General features: G+C 44.3%; 1 protein-coding gene across 1 annotated transcript in view; it reads right to left on the bottom strand.

Annotated features, from left to right (window-relative positions):
- Window positions 1–19,608, bottom strand: part of LOC147665203 (phosphatidylinositol-3,5-bisphosphate 3-phosphatase MTMR4-like) — a 269,189-nt gene that overhangs the window by 29,321 nt on the left and 220,260 nt on the right. Inside the window, exon 9 of the mRNA XM_086949677.1 lies at window positions 13,188–13,316. Within this exon, the coding sequence (XP_086805803.1) occupies window positions 13,188–13,316 (129 nt within the window). The remainder of the gene's footprint in view (window positions 1–13,187; window positions 13,317–19,608) is intronic.

Raw genomic sequence — 19,608 nt, 5'->3', positions numbered from 1 at the left:
TAAACCATTTTTGAAAATGGGGTTGCCTTTGTGATGCGGTGAAAAGGCAACAAACAACTGTTTTGTTTTCCTGAAATCTTTTGTCCTGTCTATATAATATAGGAGAGCCCTCTTAACATCTAGTGTGTGAAGAGCCCTTTCAGGTACTGACTGTGGATTTGGGAAGAACATTGGCAGTTCTATAGTGTGATTGATGTGGAAGTGGGATACCACTTTTGGCATGAATTTAGGGTTTGTCCTAAGCACGACCCTATTTGCATGAATTTGGATGAATGGCTCTTGAATAGATAGGGCTTGCAGCTCGCTAACTCTTCTAAGCGAAGTAATCGCTACAAGAAAAGCCATCTTCCATGTTAAAAATTGTATTGCACACAAGTGTAAAGGTTCAAAAGGTGGTCCCATTAGTCTGGTTAAAACAACGTTTAGGTTCCAGACAGGTGAAGGTGGGTGTCTTGGGGGGGGGGGGATCACTCGTTTGAGCCCCTCCATGAATGCTTTAATTGCAGGCACTCAGAATAGCGAAAGGTGCTGCCTGTTCTGAAGGTAAGCTGCTATGGCAGCTAAGTGTATCACTATGGATGTATAGGGTAGATTGCAGCGGTGTAGGTGCAAAAGATAGCATATGATATTTTGAGTTGATGCGTCTAGTGGGTTTATGTCATTGTTGTTACAATAAATGACAAAACGTTTCCACTTTGCCGCATAGCATGCTCTTGTTGTAGGTTTCCTTGCCTCCTTGATAATGTTCATGCAGTCAGGAGGTAAATTTAGGCAGCCAAATTCTAGGACTTTAGGAGCCAGATTACAAGGTTCAGCTGCTGTAGATCTGGATGCTGAATGTCTCCATGGCTCTGCGTTAAGAGACTGGGTGTTAGTCGTAGTCTTTGATGAGGCACCACGGAAAGTTCTAGGAACGTGGTGTACCACGGTTGCCTCGCCCATATTGGAGCAACCAGGATTAGCATCATGGAGTGCTGGCGCAGTTTGCGTGCCACTAGCGGTATCAACGGTGCTGGTGGAAAAGCGTAGGCAAATTTGCCTGACCAGTTCATCCATATCGCATTGCCCTGAGACTGGGTGGGGGTGTGGGAACCTTGGGGCGAAGTACTGGCATTTTGCGTTTTCTTTTGTGGCGAACAGGTCTATCTCTGGTTGTCCCCACTGTTGGAAGTATGGTTGTAGCACTGTGGGATGAATCTCCCACTCGTACACCTGTTGGCTGTGTCTGCTGAGCAGATCCGCTATTTGATTGTCCTTGCCTGGGAGGTGTTCCACCATGAGAAAAATGTTTCTTTGAATGGCCGACTTCCACACACTCTGAGCTAGATGTGATAGCTGTGGAGAGTGTGTTCCTCCCTGTTTCTGTAGGTAGTACATTGCAGTCATGTTGTCCGTCCGGATCAACACGGTCTTGCTGCACAGATGTATTTTGAACGCTTTTATGGCCATAAAAATTGCCATCAGCTCCAGTAGGTTGATGTGCATTTTCTTTTGCTGCGTGGTCCATAAGCCCTGCACTGTGTGGTGGAGGACATGGGCTCCCCACCTTATCAGGGATGCATCCGTCGTCAACACTATTTGTGGTACAGGCTCTTGGAACAGTTGTCCCTTGCAAAGGGTTTGTGGATTCCACCAATGCAGAGATTTGTATGCACGACTGGTCACCAACACTAGGTCGTTCAATTGTCCTTGAGCCTGGTTCCACTGACGTGCTAGGCACTCCTGCAGCGGACGCATGTGTCGTCTCGCGTGAGGGACTATGAAAATGCATGAGGCCATCATGCCTATCAGTTGCATAAACACTCGGGCTGGGAGCGAGTGTTGGGGCCTGAACCTTTGGATTAGCATCTGAATGCTGTTGATTCTAGCAGAATTTGGCTGTGCTTTTCCTGCCAGAGTGTCTATTGTTGCTCCCAGGTACTGTTGTACGTGGGCAGGCTGAAGATGGGACTTTTGGTAGTTCAGCGAGAAACCTAAACTGTGCAGGAGGTGAATAGTGCGTGACATGTGGCTGGCACATTGCTGGGCTGACTGTGCTTGTATTAGTCGTCCAGATATGGATAGACGTGAATATGCTGTCTTCTTAGATGTGCAGCTACCGTCGCTAGGCACTTGGTGAACACCCTCGGGCTGTTGTCACACAAAAAGGAAGGACTTTGAATTGGTAGTGCTGATTTTGTATTGTAAACCCAAGATATTTCCTGTGTGCCGGGTGTATCGGTATATGGAAATATGCGTCTTTGAGGTCTAGTGTTGCGGGGAAGTCTCCTTGACCCAACAGTGGTAATACCTGCTGTAGAGTGAGCATGTGGAAATGCTCTGATAAGATGTATTGGTTTAGGGGCCTGAGGTCCAAAATTGGTCTGAGAGACCCGTCCTTCTTGGGGATTAGGAAGTACAGTGAGTAAATCCCTGTACCTTGGTGTTCTAAGGGTACTTGTTCTATGGCCCCTTTTTGTAGCATGCTGATGACTTCTTGCTGCAATAAGTGTAGGTGTTCTGCGGACATAGGACGGTGTCTTGGAGGTATGTTGGGTGGTGTGGAGGTCAATTCTAGGCAATAGCCATGCTGGATAATTTGCCTCACCCACCTGTCTGTAGTTATGTTTTCCCAGACTGGCACGAACTGCTGTAATCTTCCCCCGACCGGTGTTACATGGTCTGGGGGTAGTGACAAGAAGTCACTGTTTGGTATTGGTAGAGGATCTGGTGGTGTTATTCCCTCGTCCTCTACCCTTGTTATTGCCACGGTATCCACCTCTACTGTTCTTGTGGTAGGTGTTTTGCGTGTTCCCTTTGTTATATGAGGTTTGCTGTGTTGAGCCTCCTCTTGCAGCTCCTCTGTTGCTGGAGCGACGAAAGGAGCCGCCTCTGTATTGTTGTGACTGCAAGGCTCCCATAGACTTGGCTGTCTCGGTATCCTTCTTCATTTTGTCTAATATTGTGTCCACATCAGGACCAAACAAAAAATCAGGGTTTACAGGTTGATTGAGTAAAGTGCTCTGAACCTCATTCTTAAACCCAGAGATGCGTAGCCACGCATGTCTTCTGAGCATGACACTGGTATTGATAGCCCTGGCTGCTGTGTCTGCTGCATCTAAGGCACATTTGATGGAGGCGTTAGATATTAGCTTTCCCTCTTGTATTAGGAACTCTGCCTGTTCCTTTTAAAGGTCAGGTAGATGCTGCAGAATGTGCTCTAGTGTGTCATAGTGTGCCCTGTCATACCTGGCTAACAGGGCTTGTGTGTTTGAAATTCTCCATATGTTAGCTGCTTGACTAGCTATTCTTTTGCCTGAAGCCTCCAGAATCTTAGACTCCTTGTCTTGAGGCGGAGCTTCGCCAGAAGTTTGGGAATTAGCACGTTTACGTGCATTGGATACTACCAAAGAGTCTAAAGGCAGCTGTCCCTTAATGTATGTAGGGTCCCACTGGTGCTGGCCTATATTTTCTCTCTATTCTGGGGTTAATGACCTGTGCCCTGGTGGTTTCTTTAAATATGTCCCCTGCATGTTTAAGCACCCCTTTTAACATTGGCAATGTTTTGACTGTTTTCTCTGAAGTGTTGAAAGTGTCAAAGAGGAAGTCTTCGTCAATGGGATCTGCATGCATCTCCACATGGTGATTGTATGCTGCTCTTTCTATCAATGCATTGAAAGCAGCTGTGTCCTCTGTAGGCGAAGTCTTAACAGGGTATGCAGTATTGTCTGGAATTGGCTGAGTCTCTGCAGGATCTACAGGGTCAGACTATGGTTGATTTTGGATGTCCTGGTCATTGTCCACCGGATAGTTGTACTGTTCATTATCCTCATACTCCCCATACTCATCTGTGCGTGTGGGAGAATATGTATAAGTCTCTTGCACATATGGTCTGATAGGCTCAAACAGAACTGGAGATGTAGAAGTGTCTCTTTTCTTTTTGAGTGGTATCTTATAGGATTCAGAGTAAGTGTCTGGTCTGATTTTCCTTTTTAATAATGTAACCTTGCCAGTATCGGGGTCAACATACAGTTTTGACTGTTCACCTGTTGAGGGCTCCTGCTCTTCAGGTGCTTTAGCTCTTTCCCCAGATATCGCCTTTTTTGTTTGTGTCTGTTCGATTCCGGTTTTAGGTTGAGAAGTGTGGCTCAGGGGTTAGAGGCGGCAGACCCGGAAGCTGAGATCGGTCCTGGACCAGGGTTCAATTCCTCACCTCGGCGGGTCTTGGGCTAAAAATTCCACGGACTCGATAATTCTCGCTCCGGTGCCTTCTCGACTCACGGGTTCACACTCTGCGACTCTGGGCAATAGCTTGCTTAATCTCCACAACGGCCCCTCGCGGCGGGATGCCTGACTTTCACCTTGTGGATACCCTGCTGGGGCTATCACACAGGGGAATATCAGGACGGGTTCCCTAAGCAAGCGCCGGGAAACCCACTGCGGGTAGCTGTGCGCTATATAAGCTCAACTACATTTACATTTACATTCGACCGCTCTTGGCTTCACGTGTGTAGGGAGTACGAATTTTATTGGTCCGAGAGACTTCTGTGTTTCAACACTCTTTTTAGTCTTTACGAACTTTTTTGGAGCCGTAATTGTTATCGATCCGATTGTTCTCGTTTGTTCGATAACCACTTTTTGGCCTTGTGTCGTCTTAGGAGCTTGCTGCTTCGGAGCGATGTTTTGCTGCCTCGGATCGACAGACCCCTTCGGTTCGATCCTTGCCTTCGACTCGAGTGTCTTTGTGTGCACCGGCCTTGGTTTGTCGACTTTCTGTTTCGGTTCGACGACCGTCTTCTGTGCGAGTCATTTGTTTGTGTTGCTTGGTGTCGACATCGATCTTGTTGGTTCGACGGCCTTTAGCTAAAACGTGGACATGGGTGTACTGGCTCTCGGCTCGACAACCCTTGCATGCGACCTAGCCGGGTCGACGACCTTTTTCTTTTTGGTCGGCTCCGATGGTTCCACCCTTCTCGGTCCGAAGACTGAAGTCAATTAGTTTTGGTTTCTGTTTTGGTACCATCACTTTGGTTTTTGATTTTACCAAGCTTTGGTAATGTTGCACCGATGGCTCTTGTGTTATATTATTAGCCGGGCTTAATTGCGGGGCTATAGAATCAATGTCATGATCTTTGCTAAGGCCTTCCGGCGATGCCTCGACCAGAGCCTCCGGAAGCGTACCAGTAAATGTATAGGGCTCTGTACTCACGGTTGGCCCAGTGTCCTCGCCTGAGTCGTCCTCGACGGCTCGATGCCTCGTTCGTCGTCCCCTAACTCAACGATGTCTTCTTCGTCATCGATGTAGTAGTTGGAGTCATGTTCTGACCTCTGCTCCGACTGCTGATCTGAGTCCTCAGCTTCGACGACCTCTTCGTCGTCCTCAAAGATATTCTCCGGCTCAGGCACTGACTTCTGCATCGTCTGCCTCGCTGCTCGTCAAACCCTAAATGTCTTTTTCGATCGAAATTGAGCACAAGCTAAGCAGTCGGCTTCATTGTGTTCTGGAGATAAACACTTGTTATACACCGGGTGTTTATCTATGTGTGGGTATTTAGAGTTACAGTTGGGGCATCTTTTGAATGGACTTCGTTCCATCGACGATCGGTCCCTTGGTGTCGAAAAGGCCACTCGGCCCGATTTGACGTCCCGAGTAGAAATCAACAGGAAGAATTTGTCGGCACCGATGGAATAACAATGCCGACGACCCCGAAGGCCTTTTGGCCTTTAGAAACTTCTAATCGATTCCGAACTCAGAGTTACGAAAGTACATCCGAACCCAATGGCGGAAAAAAACAATCTGAGGATGGATAGGATGCCATGCGCACTGTAGTCCAGGGGAGGAGCCACCTATCTCGTGATACTTCGAAGACTCTTCCAGTACAACAATGTGCAATCATCCGGACCCAACACTAGGCGGCGATCTATGCACAGATTTGAATTCAGCAGCCCACATGCCTCGAACATATACATACATAAATACATAAATCACTCAGAATTTCAAAGTAAAGTGTGCTCTCACAAATATCAAAACTCAGCACCAGTAGAGTGTTTGCCTAGGAGTTTATTCACGACGCATTTCGCTTCTACGTGAAGCTTGGTCACATGATATATATATATATATATCTCAAGAACAGAATTAGTGAAATAAGGACAGGTTCTAAAGCCTATCAGATATGCAGAAGCATCTCCATATATGCCAAAGGGTAGAGTCAAATTTTCCCAAGACGACATTTGCGTTGACCCAAAGAATACCAATCTTGTCTGATCTTTTAGGAACATGCCCCAGACCCCATTGCCATAGACAGCACTCGTAGAGCAAAAGAGGGCATTCCCAGTGTGAAACTCCCTCCAGATATTCTAGTATGCTTCCATAACTTCGAGGATAAAGAGGCGATTCTCGCATCTGCAATATCAGGGGTGGTTTGGGGTCCCATTTGTTGTAATGGCATGCAGATCCAGATGTTTTAGGACTTGTCACCGATCACACTAATTAAGCAGAAGATCCTTTAGACGAGTCACTTCTTTCCTCAAGGACCACCAGATCAGAAACAAATGACGGGCCATTCCTTCAAGCCAGTATGTGTGTGTCAAGGAAAGAAGTAGGTGACTAAGTCCCTCAGAGGCAAGTCATATGGTAAGCTTATCTCCACCTAAGATAGACGTTAACCAACAGCGTGAGCTACTTCGACAGAATCGCACAAGTTGACAGGACACCAATGGAATGCTTCCAAGCAAGAAGAAATAATGACTGGCATACAGTGGCATTAGAGCACATACAGAGGTTCACCACTGGCTCCCCATTCACATACAAGCACAATTTAAACTCCTCAAACACACTTACAAGTCACTACATAACAGTGGGTGTAAAGATAAAGGCCCCCTGCTACTAATAGGAAGTTCATTTAGGCAGGGAAATAATATATAGCGTGAATTCCTAGGGCAACTTCTAAAAAGAATATCGCAATAAACCAATACAATTCTAGTACAAGGAGAGATAGAGACAAATTACAGATCTGTATCACCCGGACTTTCTTCTCTGCGCGCGTTGCATCCTTCAACACGCGCGCAATATGGCTCGTACTACAACGTTTTGAAATCCTGCAAGAGTCCCAAAGAAGTTCGAATATGGAAGCTGTCAAGTGATGGGTTATTTAGCCTGGGGAAAAATAAATATATCTCTATGGAATCATCCTCCAAGTGGATTATAATTATTTGAATGAAATCACAGTAATGCTTCATTTGGAAGTAACACGTCGCTTTCATCCCCTTTTTGATAAATTGTCCAGGCGGAGAATATTCGTACCAAATGACAATACCTGTATCTGAGGTTGCTATTCCGGAAGAAGGCATTCCTATGCCGAAACGCGGATAGAAACCAGCAGGGAGCTGCAGCCACTTCACGACACAGATACATACCTTTGTATTAAAAGTCTATATCCAAGACTCACCTATGGAAAACGTATAATCATTATGATGGAAATATAAAATAGATCAATATGTACACAATGCTTTTGATTTAGGAATTCTCAGATGTTGATTATACCTTTATATGTATACATTACGACTGTTCAGTAAGAATGACGCAATGGATGCGATGTGTATGTGGTTTGTTCTAGTTTTAATGATGAAATATGGAATATATCCTCATCAATAAATAATTATTGTTGTACTTTTCAATATATATTTATTTATTTATTAAGCTTGTAGAGCGCGACAGCTACCCAAAAAGGGTTTCCCGGTGCTAACGGAAACAGGCGCCACATGACCCAGAAAACCGAGAGTTACTGATTAAATAGCCAGGTTTTAATGGCTTTACGGAAACGACCGTAACAGCTTTCAGAACGAATGTCAATGGGAAGGGCGTTCCAGAGTCTGGGACCCAGGAAAGAAAAGGACCTGCCGCCCATTCTTGAGAATCTGTATTTAGGCACGCAGAAAAGAACTTGAGAGGATGAACGAAGTGTGCGTGCGGGATAGTACATTTTTACAAGAGTATGCAGATATCTGGGCGCCTTCCCCGTTTTAATTTTGAGCATATAACTCAAGGCCTTAAACTTCACACGGCTCTCCACTCTGAGCTAGTGAAGGTCCCTAAGGCGCCCTGAGATATGTTAGTCTCTCTTACAGCCGCAGAGTAAACGTGCCGCTGCATTCTGGACCAATTGGAGGCGTCCAATAGCTGCCTTGGTAGCCCCCAGGTAGAGTATGTTGCCATAATCCAACCGGGAGGTCACCAAGGCATTGACCAGACCTCTGGGTATCTCCAGGCAACATCCAAAGAACCTTCCTCAACCAGGATAGTGAAACAGATGGCCGCCACTTTATTCACCTGAGCTTGCATTGTCAGCCCATTATCTATAGTCACTCCCAGGTTGCGAATGTGCTCAGATGGAGAGGGAATGGGGCCCATTTCGGCTGGCCAGTGCTTGGAACTTCAAAGATCTCGTTGTTTCCCAAGGATCAAGACCTCGGTCTTTCCTCCATTCAGTTTGAGTAGGTTATGGTTCATCGAGATGGCTATTTCCCTAAGACCAGACTGAAGGAGGGAGGTGGAGGTCTGATTAGATTGCGATAGGGAGAAAACGGTTTGTGAGTCATCCGCATAGGTAAACAGCAGGAGCCCTGCACGATCCGCAATATGAGCCAAGGGAGGGACATACAGATTGAAGAGAAGAGGACTAAGGATTGAGCCCTGGGGCACACCGTAAGGTGAAGAGTATGTATTGGACGTGGAAGACTGAGAGAAAATTTTAAAGTTCCGATCAGTCAGAAAAGATGCCATCCATATTAGGGCTTTGCCATCAATGCCCATGGCTGCCAATGATCTGAGGAGGATATTATGGGAGATAGTGTCGAAAGCCGCACTGAGATCGAGAAGGATCAGTGCGGCTGTGTCTCCTCTGTCGAGCATCAGGCAAAGGTACTCGGTGACACCCAGGAGCGTTGGCTCAGTCGAGAAAGCAGGGCGAAACCCTGACTGAGAATGATGCAGTAGGTTGTTGGTAGCAACAAACTGGGCTAAGTGATGGTGAATGTGCCTATCCATGACCTTGGAAAATGCTGGCAACAGTGAAATGAGACGGAAAATTGGAGAGGACTCTAGGATCTGCCATAGGTTTGTTCAACAAAGGAGACACCATGGCATGCTTCCAACTAGCTGGTACACAGACATGTTGCAGTGAAAGATTAAGTGTGGAACAAATCGTTGGGATTTGTGACTCATCCAAGAGTCTGAGAATGGAGATTGGGAGAGGATCAATAGGTGAGCCAGATTTTATTTTAAGCAAATGCTCCAAGAGAGCAGTTGGATGTAGGTCAGGCCATCCAAGAAGGGGAGCATGTGTGAAAGTGGGCAGGTGGCTAATATGGCTCGAACTAATTGCCACCGGAGGGGAAGTGCTACCAACGTTTTGATCGGATATATCTTGATAAATCTTCTCAATTTTTGTAATGAAGAACAGTGCGAGTTCGTCGCACTGAGTGCCATTGAGGGGCGGAGGTTTAGCCGCTGTACCGATCCAGCAAGATCCTTAACAAGCCCAAAAAGCACTTTTGATTTATTTGCTGCGTCATTGATGGTTTTGGCGACATAATTGGCCCTAGTCAATACGCACGCTCTATGATAGCGCTTCAACTCATTTTTATAAGCAAGACCTGCCGCAGGAGAGTAGTCCTTTCTCAAAGTCCGTTCAAGTTTTTTGCAGTAGGATTGGTCTTTTTTTAATAGTTCATTGAACCACGGGCCGGTAATTTATGAGTGACCAATTTCATGAGGGATGAAGGAAGGCAGATATTAATGGCTTCAGAAAGCCAAGAATTAATTATCGAAGCCGCTGCATCCACATCGTCCAACTTAGTAAGGCCCGGGGGAAGCTGGGAATTTAAGATATTTTTAAGAGAAGCAACGTCAAGCTTGTTCCAGTCCCTTTTAGAGAAGGTCAAAGGAATTCTAGGCTGGGCCAGGCTATCTATGAGGGAGAGGTTGAAACCAACCAACGAGTGGTTGGACCATTGAATGGGTAGTGCTGGAAGACAATGAATATTAGCAAGATTGGAGAAAATTGGATCCAACAGGTGACCACCTTTATGTGTGGGACCGCAGTTGGGTAATACAATGTTCATGGCTGCAAGGTTGGCAATTAAGTTTACGCTCGCACTATTGTTTGAATCATCCAGATGGATATTAAGGTCGCCTAAAAATCAAGAAATTACTGGAATGCAACATTATAGTGGCTACATGATCTGAAAACTGTGAGGCCCAGGTATTTATAGGACCGGGAGGGCTGTAAACTAAAAGTCCTATAAGGGTATACTTCGGATGAAGAGCAAGTTTAAGGTGAGCTGCTTTGCAGGCTTTTATGTTAATGGTCTCGAGCAAACCTTAGACTTTGTTCTTAAATATAATCGCGATGCCTCCTCTAGTTCTATTAGGTCTATCACACCTAAGAATTGTATAATTAGCAGGCAGCGCTTCAGCAATATCCGGCCCAGAGCGGTCGTGAAGCCATGTTTCGGTAAGGAACAGGGCATCGGGTCGCTCGCCCACAAGAAAATCAAAGATCTCACGTTTGTGTTTGGCCAAGGATCGACAGTTTAGGCTAATGAACTTGAAAGTGTTATTTAGGGAAGGCATAATGCGAGGCGCACAACAGCAGCAAGGCTGTGAGGCCTCCACCAAGAAAGTGCAGTTCATGCAAGAACTTGGGGCCTTATCCATCATGTCAAGAATGATGCAGCTAGGCTTTGTAGGTGGTCTAAGGGAAAGCAACTGGTCAACAGAGTATATAATCCGTGATTTACGTAATTGGACAGGGGGTGTAGCCCCTGGGCCCGTTTGGGCACAGACGGGCTTCCCTTTGGCGCGCACGCTGCGCTTGTCCGCTGCGCGGTCGAATGACGGTCGTCATTTATACCTTATGATGACGAGAAGTTCCAAAACAACTAGTCCGCACCCAAAGCTCCTTCTAATATGGCCGCTGACCCCCAGTGCGTCCCACGGCAGCGCCTAATCAGCTGCAGGGGACCAGGGTTCGAGCGCAGTGAGTGGCAGAAAGAAGACAGTGCAAATTGGCGGGTAAAAGCAGTGCGAGTAATCAGAATAAAACAGTTTAAAAATTCAGGTTATCTGTGCTATCTTTCCCGGCTTCCGCCTCAGGAAAGTGCTGTGTGCTCGAGAATCAACCAGCGCGAGGGGAGGAAGCGCGGTTTATGTAGCAGCGAGGGTGGGGGTTCCAAAACAACTAGTCCGCACCCACTGCTCCTTTTAATATGGGGGCTGACCCCCAGTGCGTCCCACGGCAGCGCCTAATCAGCTGCAGGGGACCAGGGTTTGAGCGCAGTGAGTGGCAGAAGGAAGACAGTGCAAATTGGCGGGTAAAAGCAGTGCAAGTGATCAGAATAAAACAGTTTAAAAATTCAGGCTATCTGTGCTATCTTTCCCGGCTTCCGCCTCAGGAAAGTGCTGTGTGCTCGAGAATAAATGTATCCATCACTCCTTGTAGTAGAATTGTATTGGTTTATTGTGATATTCTTTTTAGAAGTTGCCCTAGGACTTTACTACATAACCGTGGCCTAGCATACCTCAACGATTGCATCTGCTTTCACAAAACCTCCAGACACCTTTGCTCGTCTTGTACAACTCCTACTTATATGGAAAATCTGATCAGCAGCTCAGCCTTCTCCCTAAAGTGTGGAATGACCTGCCACTACACATAGGAGCCTCCTCCTCACATCTCTGGAGCACAAATTTGTTATTGAGTCCTTCTGATTTCACTCCTTCTTGTGCTGCTTTTTCTTGTCATTTGATGCCATGGAGGAGGGAGACTAGCATGATTTTGACTCTGCTCTGGAACGCAAAGAGCGCAGCTGCTCAATGGACTTAAAGTGCAAGAGACTGCACTGCTCACACAGCTTGGAGCTGTGCTTGGGCACCAAGCACCACAAGCGAACCTTGACTTCAGTGACAGGGATTGAGCCTGACGTTTTAGGAGGTGACATACTAACTAGTACTAAGAAGACATAGAAAATCTAGAATTTATTTTTTTAAATGTTCCACAGACCTGCTCTTGGTTTGTGTTAAGGGAGCAGATAAAAGGGAACTGACGCACTGCATGGGTGAATACTTGCCTCCAGTGTCATCACGCCCATGCTGGAACAAAATGGTTAGATGGAGCTGAACGGCACCTATCGTAAAGGATAGCTATAGCAAAATGTCAAGATCCAGTTTGCCACATAGTGGTACTCAAAAGGTAAGGAATCTGCATGTAGAAGTATCCATCAGAAAAACAAGTTACTTATCTTTGGTAATGCTCTTTCTGACAGACACAGAACTGCAAATTACTCACCTCTTGAGCACCCCTGGATCTGGAGATTTGGCTCAGCATTGATCCCACGGGCCAACAGGTGACGTCGTGCAGCTCCACCAAAGAAGCGACATAGAAGCCTCATATAAGCGCAAGTCAGTTTCTTTCTCGACTGTTTGCGCTGTTAGACGTCAAAGCCAATATCTGAATAGATGTGACAGTGTGCTGTTCTCTAGACCTGGAACTTTTTGTACAAAAAAAAAAAAAATGTTCCACCAAACGGAGGGTGAGGATTCTGCGGTTACACCGAGTATCCACCAGAAAGAACTTTACCAAAGGTAAGTAACGTGTTCTTATGATTAAAACTTGTAACCGCAGATTCCTCACCTTGTGAATAAATACCAAAGCATTACCTCCCAAAGTGGTGGGTTTGTGGAATGACTCCAATACAAAAATATAGTGGGACCTAATGAGCAAATTGTCCCTTCTGCCCGACCTGGCTATCAAGACAGTAGTGTTTAGTGAACAAGTAAATGGATACCCAGTTCATGGCCTGATTTGATATCCAGAATAGGGACTCCGCATGCCAACGCAGTGTTAGCAACCTTGGATCTAGCCGTATGAGCCCTCAGTCACCAACACAGGCAAGTGCTGGGAAAGAATTACAAGTTACTGAAAGCTACTGCCCCTTCTGCAGGAAAGGATGGGGAATCAAGAACTTTACTAATACTTTAAACTGGACATCACTAACCAGATAACAGACTACCAACAGTTCTAGACAAGAGTGATGCCAGAAGCAACTTCCATTTGCTACCTCATTAGCTGTGCCACAAGGGACGGGAGTGGCATTTCATGCTGTCAACGTGTGGGTTATGCTGCTAAGGAAATCAAAATGTTTCTATTTACCTTCACATTCACAGCCTCCTCCCTTTGCCCTGTTTGCCACAGCAGCAGTGTAAGAACGAGCATCCAAAATCAAAAGTTTCTGTGGAGCTCCTCCATTCTCCAAACTGGCGCCAGCAGTTAGCGAAGAGTCTGCAACAAGATAAGAAAACAGAGTTGATGATCCCATTCTCTAACAAGTACTCTACAGATTTAAGTACATCTATCATTTCTCTTCATCCCCCAAAACGCAGGTTATATTAATTTGTATTAAATAGGAACTGAAATTGCATTTACATAGTACTTACTACACCATAGGAGGTGTTGAAGAGCTTTACAGTGGGCAGCATGCAGCCCTGGAGTCTAAAGTTAGTGGCCAGTCCAATGCTTATTGGTATTAAACTACACACTGAAGGAAACCATTCCATGAATTTACTCCACTTTTCTTTTAGTACATTAATAACTTCGATGTGCTCATTCAAGGAGGCTATGTGAAAAGCAAACTGTTGCTGGACTTAATATATATCATTAGGTTGCAGCAATATTATCTCACATAAAGAGATTAAGACAGACAGGCATGAGATTTAGAGTAGTCTACATACAGATAAGGCCCTGGCCACATTTTTCATGCCTTATTTAGTAATAGCAGGGGGGAGTTTTCTGTGATAAGTTCAACATATGTACCAGCACTCCAGAAGCGATAAATCCTGCAAAGGTTGCCAACAATTAAAATGACGCGTATTGTTTTAATCGATGTTTGTCTAACCAACAGTGCATTATGTTAGTGACATAAAAATAGAAAAGGTGATATTCCTGTCCAATTTTAGTTCATTCATCACATAATAAATTCCAATATAAACAAAATATAAACATGCCCCTAAGGGTCTTAAGTCATTCAGGACCTGTGGATGAAACTCTTCCTAAACACGTTCATCATTCTATACACAAGGTGGATCATGTGTAATACTAGACACTTTAGGATTTGGGAAAAATTGTGCTTGAATATATATATATATAATGTATGTATATTTACACATATATACACATATATATACACACATATATATATATATATATATATATATATATATATATACACACACATATATATACACACACATATATACATATATATATATATATATATATATATATACACACTACAGCACGAACTTAATAAAAATGCGTGGCTTATGGGCAATGAAGGAATAGCGAGCATCACAATTGTGCTTGCGCAGAAAGTATGCCCTTCCAATGATTAAGGCTGAGTGAGCAACTGAAACGCGTCTGGAGAACATTAAAGACTGCTGCCCCTTTTAACTAATAAAAGCAAACATGCTCCCAGAGTTGGGCGTTGGCTCATTTTTTTAATTTGGTGTTGTCACGGCAGGATGCTCTGAACCTATGTTGCCGAAGCCGCTCTGTCAGGGTTGGAGCAGTTCAGGCGCAGCAGAGCCTTGCTGCTTCAAAATAATTCCGTTTTTTTGCGCGCACGCAAAAAGGTTCCTGCGCATTCCCGGATCTCTCCACCAAAAATCACCAAACTCCAATTAAACTTGTTGTTATTTTATTTCATAGCAGTATCTCCAGTATCACTGCTCGACGCGTTTTGCGGCCCAAGCCGCTTTATCACGAGACTCTTTTACCCAAGTGATTTGTGTGTTTAAATTAAGTACTATTTGAAAAAGAAAGGTGTGTTCGTGTGACAGGAACTTATCTGGTATGTGTCACTTCCTGTAAATCCAGCTCGGCATTATAGTATGTGTAGTTCGTGATTAACTACTGCATTGAAAGTAGCTGCAATAAACATGCCGTGGTTGCGTATCTTTCTACCCTCCAGTGAGTGGGTTTACTGATATTTTTCAATTATGGATTCAAATTTTCTGTCAGTGACTATGGACTGTAGTTGCATGTCTTTCAACCCTCCAGTGGGTTTGCTGATGTTGTACGAATGCTAATTTAAATTCTTACAATGACTATGTATTTCTATCAGCATGATTTAATAGCTCTTCCTGAGGCTAAAGCTCATCTTATCTACTATATTGTAGTCCATCTTTAATAATGCGAAAACAAAGCTGTCATAGCCCATTTGTGACTTCCTAATTGAGTGTACCATATGTGAATTTATAGCGGGTAAGTGTGTGGTGATGTGAAGTGAGGGTGTCAATTCATGATTGAAAATTAAAAAAAACTACAAAGCTAATACAGGAGTGTTAGGGAAATATAGTTCAGTTGATTTTGAAAATTCCAGTTCAGATGGTGGTCGTGTGGACCCAGGGTGTTACAGATGATAATGCAATTCCTCATCCTGGTTCAGGCCATAAGGGGTCATAGTTCTGAAGTTGAGGATATGTTTCGACTCTTTCTGTCTCAAAGTTTTTTCACGATCACTACCGCGAAGATTAAGTCCTACTGTTTCGATTGCGAAGAATTTTAATTCTTTCCAATTGCTGGCATGTTCCTTATTCATGTGTTTGGTGACATCGCTACTTCTATCGCAGTTCACTGTGGACCTTACGTGCTCCTGGATGCGTTTAAGTTCATTTTTTGTGCTGCCCACGTATTTCAATGAGCATGGGCATTCAATAATGTATATTGCGTGTTGGCTTTTGCAGTTTATTAGCTGTTGGATCTTCCACATTCTTTTGTTCGCCATCATAATTTCCTTTTTCTTTACTGCAATTTCACAAACTTTGCATTCTTTGCATTTAAAGAAGCCTTTTGGTTTTAACCAACTTTCAGGATTTTTTAAGTCTTGGAAATGACTGTGAACTAGTTTATCACGTAGATTTTTTACTCTTTTGTAAGTGACATTTGGATTGCCACCTACAATTTTTGCTATTGTGCTGTCCATCTGTATGATATGAAAATTTTTTCGTAGGATTCGTATCACCTGTTTGTTTCCAGTGGAGAATGTAGTTATGAGTCTGATATTATTTTCCTCCTCACTCACTTTTGGTTTGTCTTTTAGCAAGTATGTTCTATTCTTTGAGTCCGTTCTCCTCAAGGCTGTATCAATTGTTTCTTAATGATATAGCCGATTTTTGAATCTTGATTCTGCTTGTTTCCGATGTTTCATCCATTCATTCTTGTCAGAGCATATTCGTTTGATCCTAAGGAATTCACCTTACGGTATGTTCTTTATGAGGCTTGGTTGATGGAAACTTTGTACATGTAATACTGAGTTTGTTGCTGTTGCTTTACGATGTAATGTTGTTTGTATCTGATTATTCAAGATATAAATTTCTGTATCAAAGAATACCACATTTGTTTCGCTGATGTCATAAGTGAAAGTCAGGTTATAATCCGAGTTGTTTAAGATTTTGAAATATTCACTGAATTCCTCCTTACTTCCATCCCGGACCAATAGCAGGTCATCAATGTAACGGAGCCATGTTACTGTTTTGTTTTGGAATCTCTCATTGTTGCTGCTCCATGCCCATTCTTATTCTCAGAGGCCCATTGTCAAGCAGGCGTACGATGGACTAAAGGAAAATCCCATCGCCGTCCCTTTTGTTTGATTATAGATCTGGTCATCCATCAGTGTACTGGAGTATGTTCTTTTGCTGAACTTTTTTATCAATGTTCTGGTTTGTTAAGTGTCTTTGGATCGTTTTGTTGGTGTCGAAAGAGCTGATTCAATTGTGAGCAGTTTATCAGTATTAATCTCAAGTATCATTGTATTCTAATATCCAAAATGACATTGGCCTGAGGGCATGTGGACACTTCTTGGCGGAACGAAACATACAATACACCAACCACAATAAAATGCTCATTGAAATTATCAGAATGTGCCTGGAACAAAACGCCTTCATATTTGATGACCAGATCATGAATTGACACCCTCACTTCACATCGCCACACACTTACCCGCTATAAATTCACATATGGTGCACTCAATTAGAAAGTCACAAATGGGCTATGACAGCTTTGTTATCGCATTATTAAAGACTGATTACAATATAATAGATAAGATAAGTTTTAGCCTCAGGAAGAGCTACACTGCCCAAGCCAAAGGCGAAGGTGCTTCGGCACTGAGCAAACCACACGTGCCTATACCACCACCACCATCTTAGGTGAAAAGGTGTGATAACCTTTGGAAGAAATTTTGGATTAGACCTGAGAACCACTTTATTAGTATGTATTTGAAAGAATGGTTCTTGTATAGTGAACGATTTATTTCACTTACTCTTCCGAGAGAGGTAATTCAACAAGGAAAGCAGTTTTCCATGTGAGAAATTGCAGTTCAAATTTATGCAGAGGCTCAAAAGGGGGTCCCATGAGTCTCGTAAGGACAAGATTTAGTTCCATACTGGGGAAGGTGGCAGCCTGGGAGGGATTATTCTTTTTAATCCTTCCATAAATGCTTTGATTGCAGGTACCCTAAAAAGAGACAGGTGTTGTCTGTTTTGTAAATAGGCTGCAATTGCTGCAAGATGTAGGCGTATGGAAGAGTATGCCAAATTAGACCTTTGTAGCTGTAAAAGGTAACACATGATATTTTGGATGGAAGCATCCAGTGGATCAATGTGATTATGTTCGCAATATATTGCAAATCTTTTCCATTTTGCGGCATAACACGCTCTAGTAGTGGGTTTCCTAGCCTCTTTAATGATATTCATGCAGTCTGGTGGTAGGTTAAGATTACCAAACTCTAAGACTTCAGGAGCCAGATCGCCAAATTCAGTTGGTTCGGGTCTGGTTGTCTGATTTCTCCATGGTTCTGCGTTAACAGCAAGGGTGTGAGCTGTAACTTTTGATGTGGAACCAGAGAGAGATCTAGTAGTGTGGTGAACCACGGCTGGCGTGCCCATGTGGGAGCTACTAGAATGAGCTTGAGAGACTGTTTGAGCTTGCGCACCATTAGTGGAATGAGGGGGAGAGGCGGAAAAGCGTACGCAAATCTACCCGACCAGTTCATCCATATTGCATTGCCCTCTGATCATGGGCGTGGGAACCTGGCGGCGAAGGTTGGGCATTTTGCATTTTTGTCGGTGGCAAACTGGTCTATGTGTGGGTGCCCCCACTGTTGGAAGAATGGTTGGAGAACGCGTGGATGTAGTTCTCATTCGTGAATCTGTTGTGACTGCTGACTTAACAGATCTGCTATCTGATTGTGAACCCCTGGAAGGTGTTCCGCTAACAGATATATGTTTTGAGGAATGGCCCATCTCCAAATGTTCTGTGCGAGCTGGGACAGTTGCAGAGAGTGTGTCCCCCCCCCCTGTTTTTGTATATAGTACATTGCTGTCATATTGTCCGTCCGGATTAAGACATCTTTGTTCTGTACTTGAAGTTGAAAAGTTTTGAGTGCTAAGAATATCGCTAGCAACTCTAGATGGTTGATATGCAACAGCTTTTGTTGGTTGTTCCATCGACCTGGAGTAGTATGGTGTAAGAGATGGGCTCCCCATCCTGTGAGGGATGCGTCTGTTGTGAGTACTATTTGTGGAACAGGCTCGAGGAACGGCCGGCCTCTTGTCAGATTTTTGGTGTTCCACCATTGCAGAGAGCGATGCGTACGGCTGTCTACCAACACCAGGTCTGTGAGCTGACCTTGAGCCTGATTCCACTGTTGTGCCAGACATTCTTGTAATGGACGCATTTGCAGTCCTGCATGTGGCACTATGAATATGCAAGATGCCATCATGCCTATTAATCTCATGTACACTCTTGCTTGGAGAGACTGTTGGTGTTGGAAAGTTGAGACTAAGGCTTGAATGCGCTGTATCCTGGCTGGACTGGGATACGCTAGAGCTGTAGATGTGTTTATGGTAGCTCCTAGATACTGATGCACATGCGAAGGCTCTAGGTGCGAATTTGTGTAGTTGATCGTAAACCCTAAGTTGTGCAACAGTTGAATAGTCTGCTGAGTGTGTTGTACACATTGGTGGAATGATTTAGCTTTTATGAGCCAATCGTCCAGGTAAGGGAAGACGTGTAGTTGTTGTCTTCTGAGATGTGCTGCTACTACTGCTAAGCACTTTGTGAACACCCGATGAGCTGTTGTGACACCAAATGGAAGGACTTTGAACTGATAGTGCTGTCCTTGTATTACAAACCATAGGTCCTTCCTGTGAGCAGGATGTATTGGGATGTGAAAATAGGCGTCCTTCAGGTCTAGCGTTTAAAGGAAATCGCCTTGTTCCAATAGTGGGTGCACTTGTTGCAGAGTGATCATATGAAAATGATCTGATTGTATGTAATGGTTGAGGGGCCAGAGGTCGAGAATTGGTCTCAGTGTTCCGTCCTTTTTGGGAATTAGAAAATACAGCGAGTAAATCCCCGTCCCCTGTTCCTCTAATGGGACTAGTTGAATAGCATCTTTTTGTAGAAGTGCTAGGACTTCCTGCTGAAGCAGAGTCAGGTGATCTGTAGACATAGGACGCTGCCTGGGTGGTATGTTTGGGGGGGTTGCTGTAAGTTCTAGGCAGTAGCCATGTTG

The sequence above is a fragment of the Lissotriton vulgaris genome, unplaced genomic scaffold, assembly GCF_964263255.1.
Source record: "Lissotriton vulgaris unplaced genomic scaffold, aLisVul1.2 SCAFFOLD_2729, whole genome shotgun sequence".
Classification (NCBI taxonomy): Eukaryota; Metazoa; Chordata; class Amphibia; order Caudata; family Salamandridae; genus Lissotriton; species Lissotriton vulgaris.
This window is presented reverse-complemented; position numbering and strand designations above follow the sequence as displayed.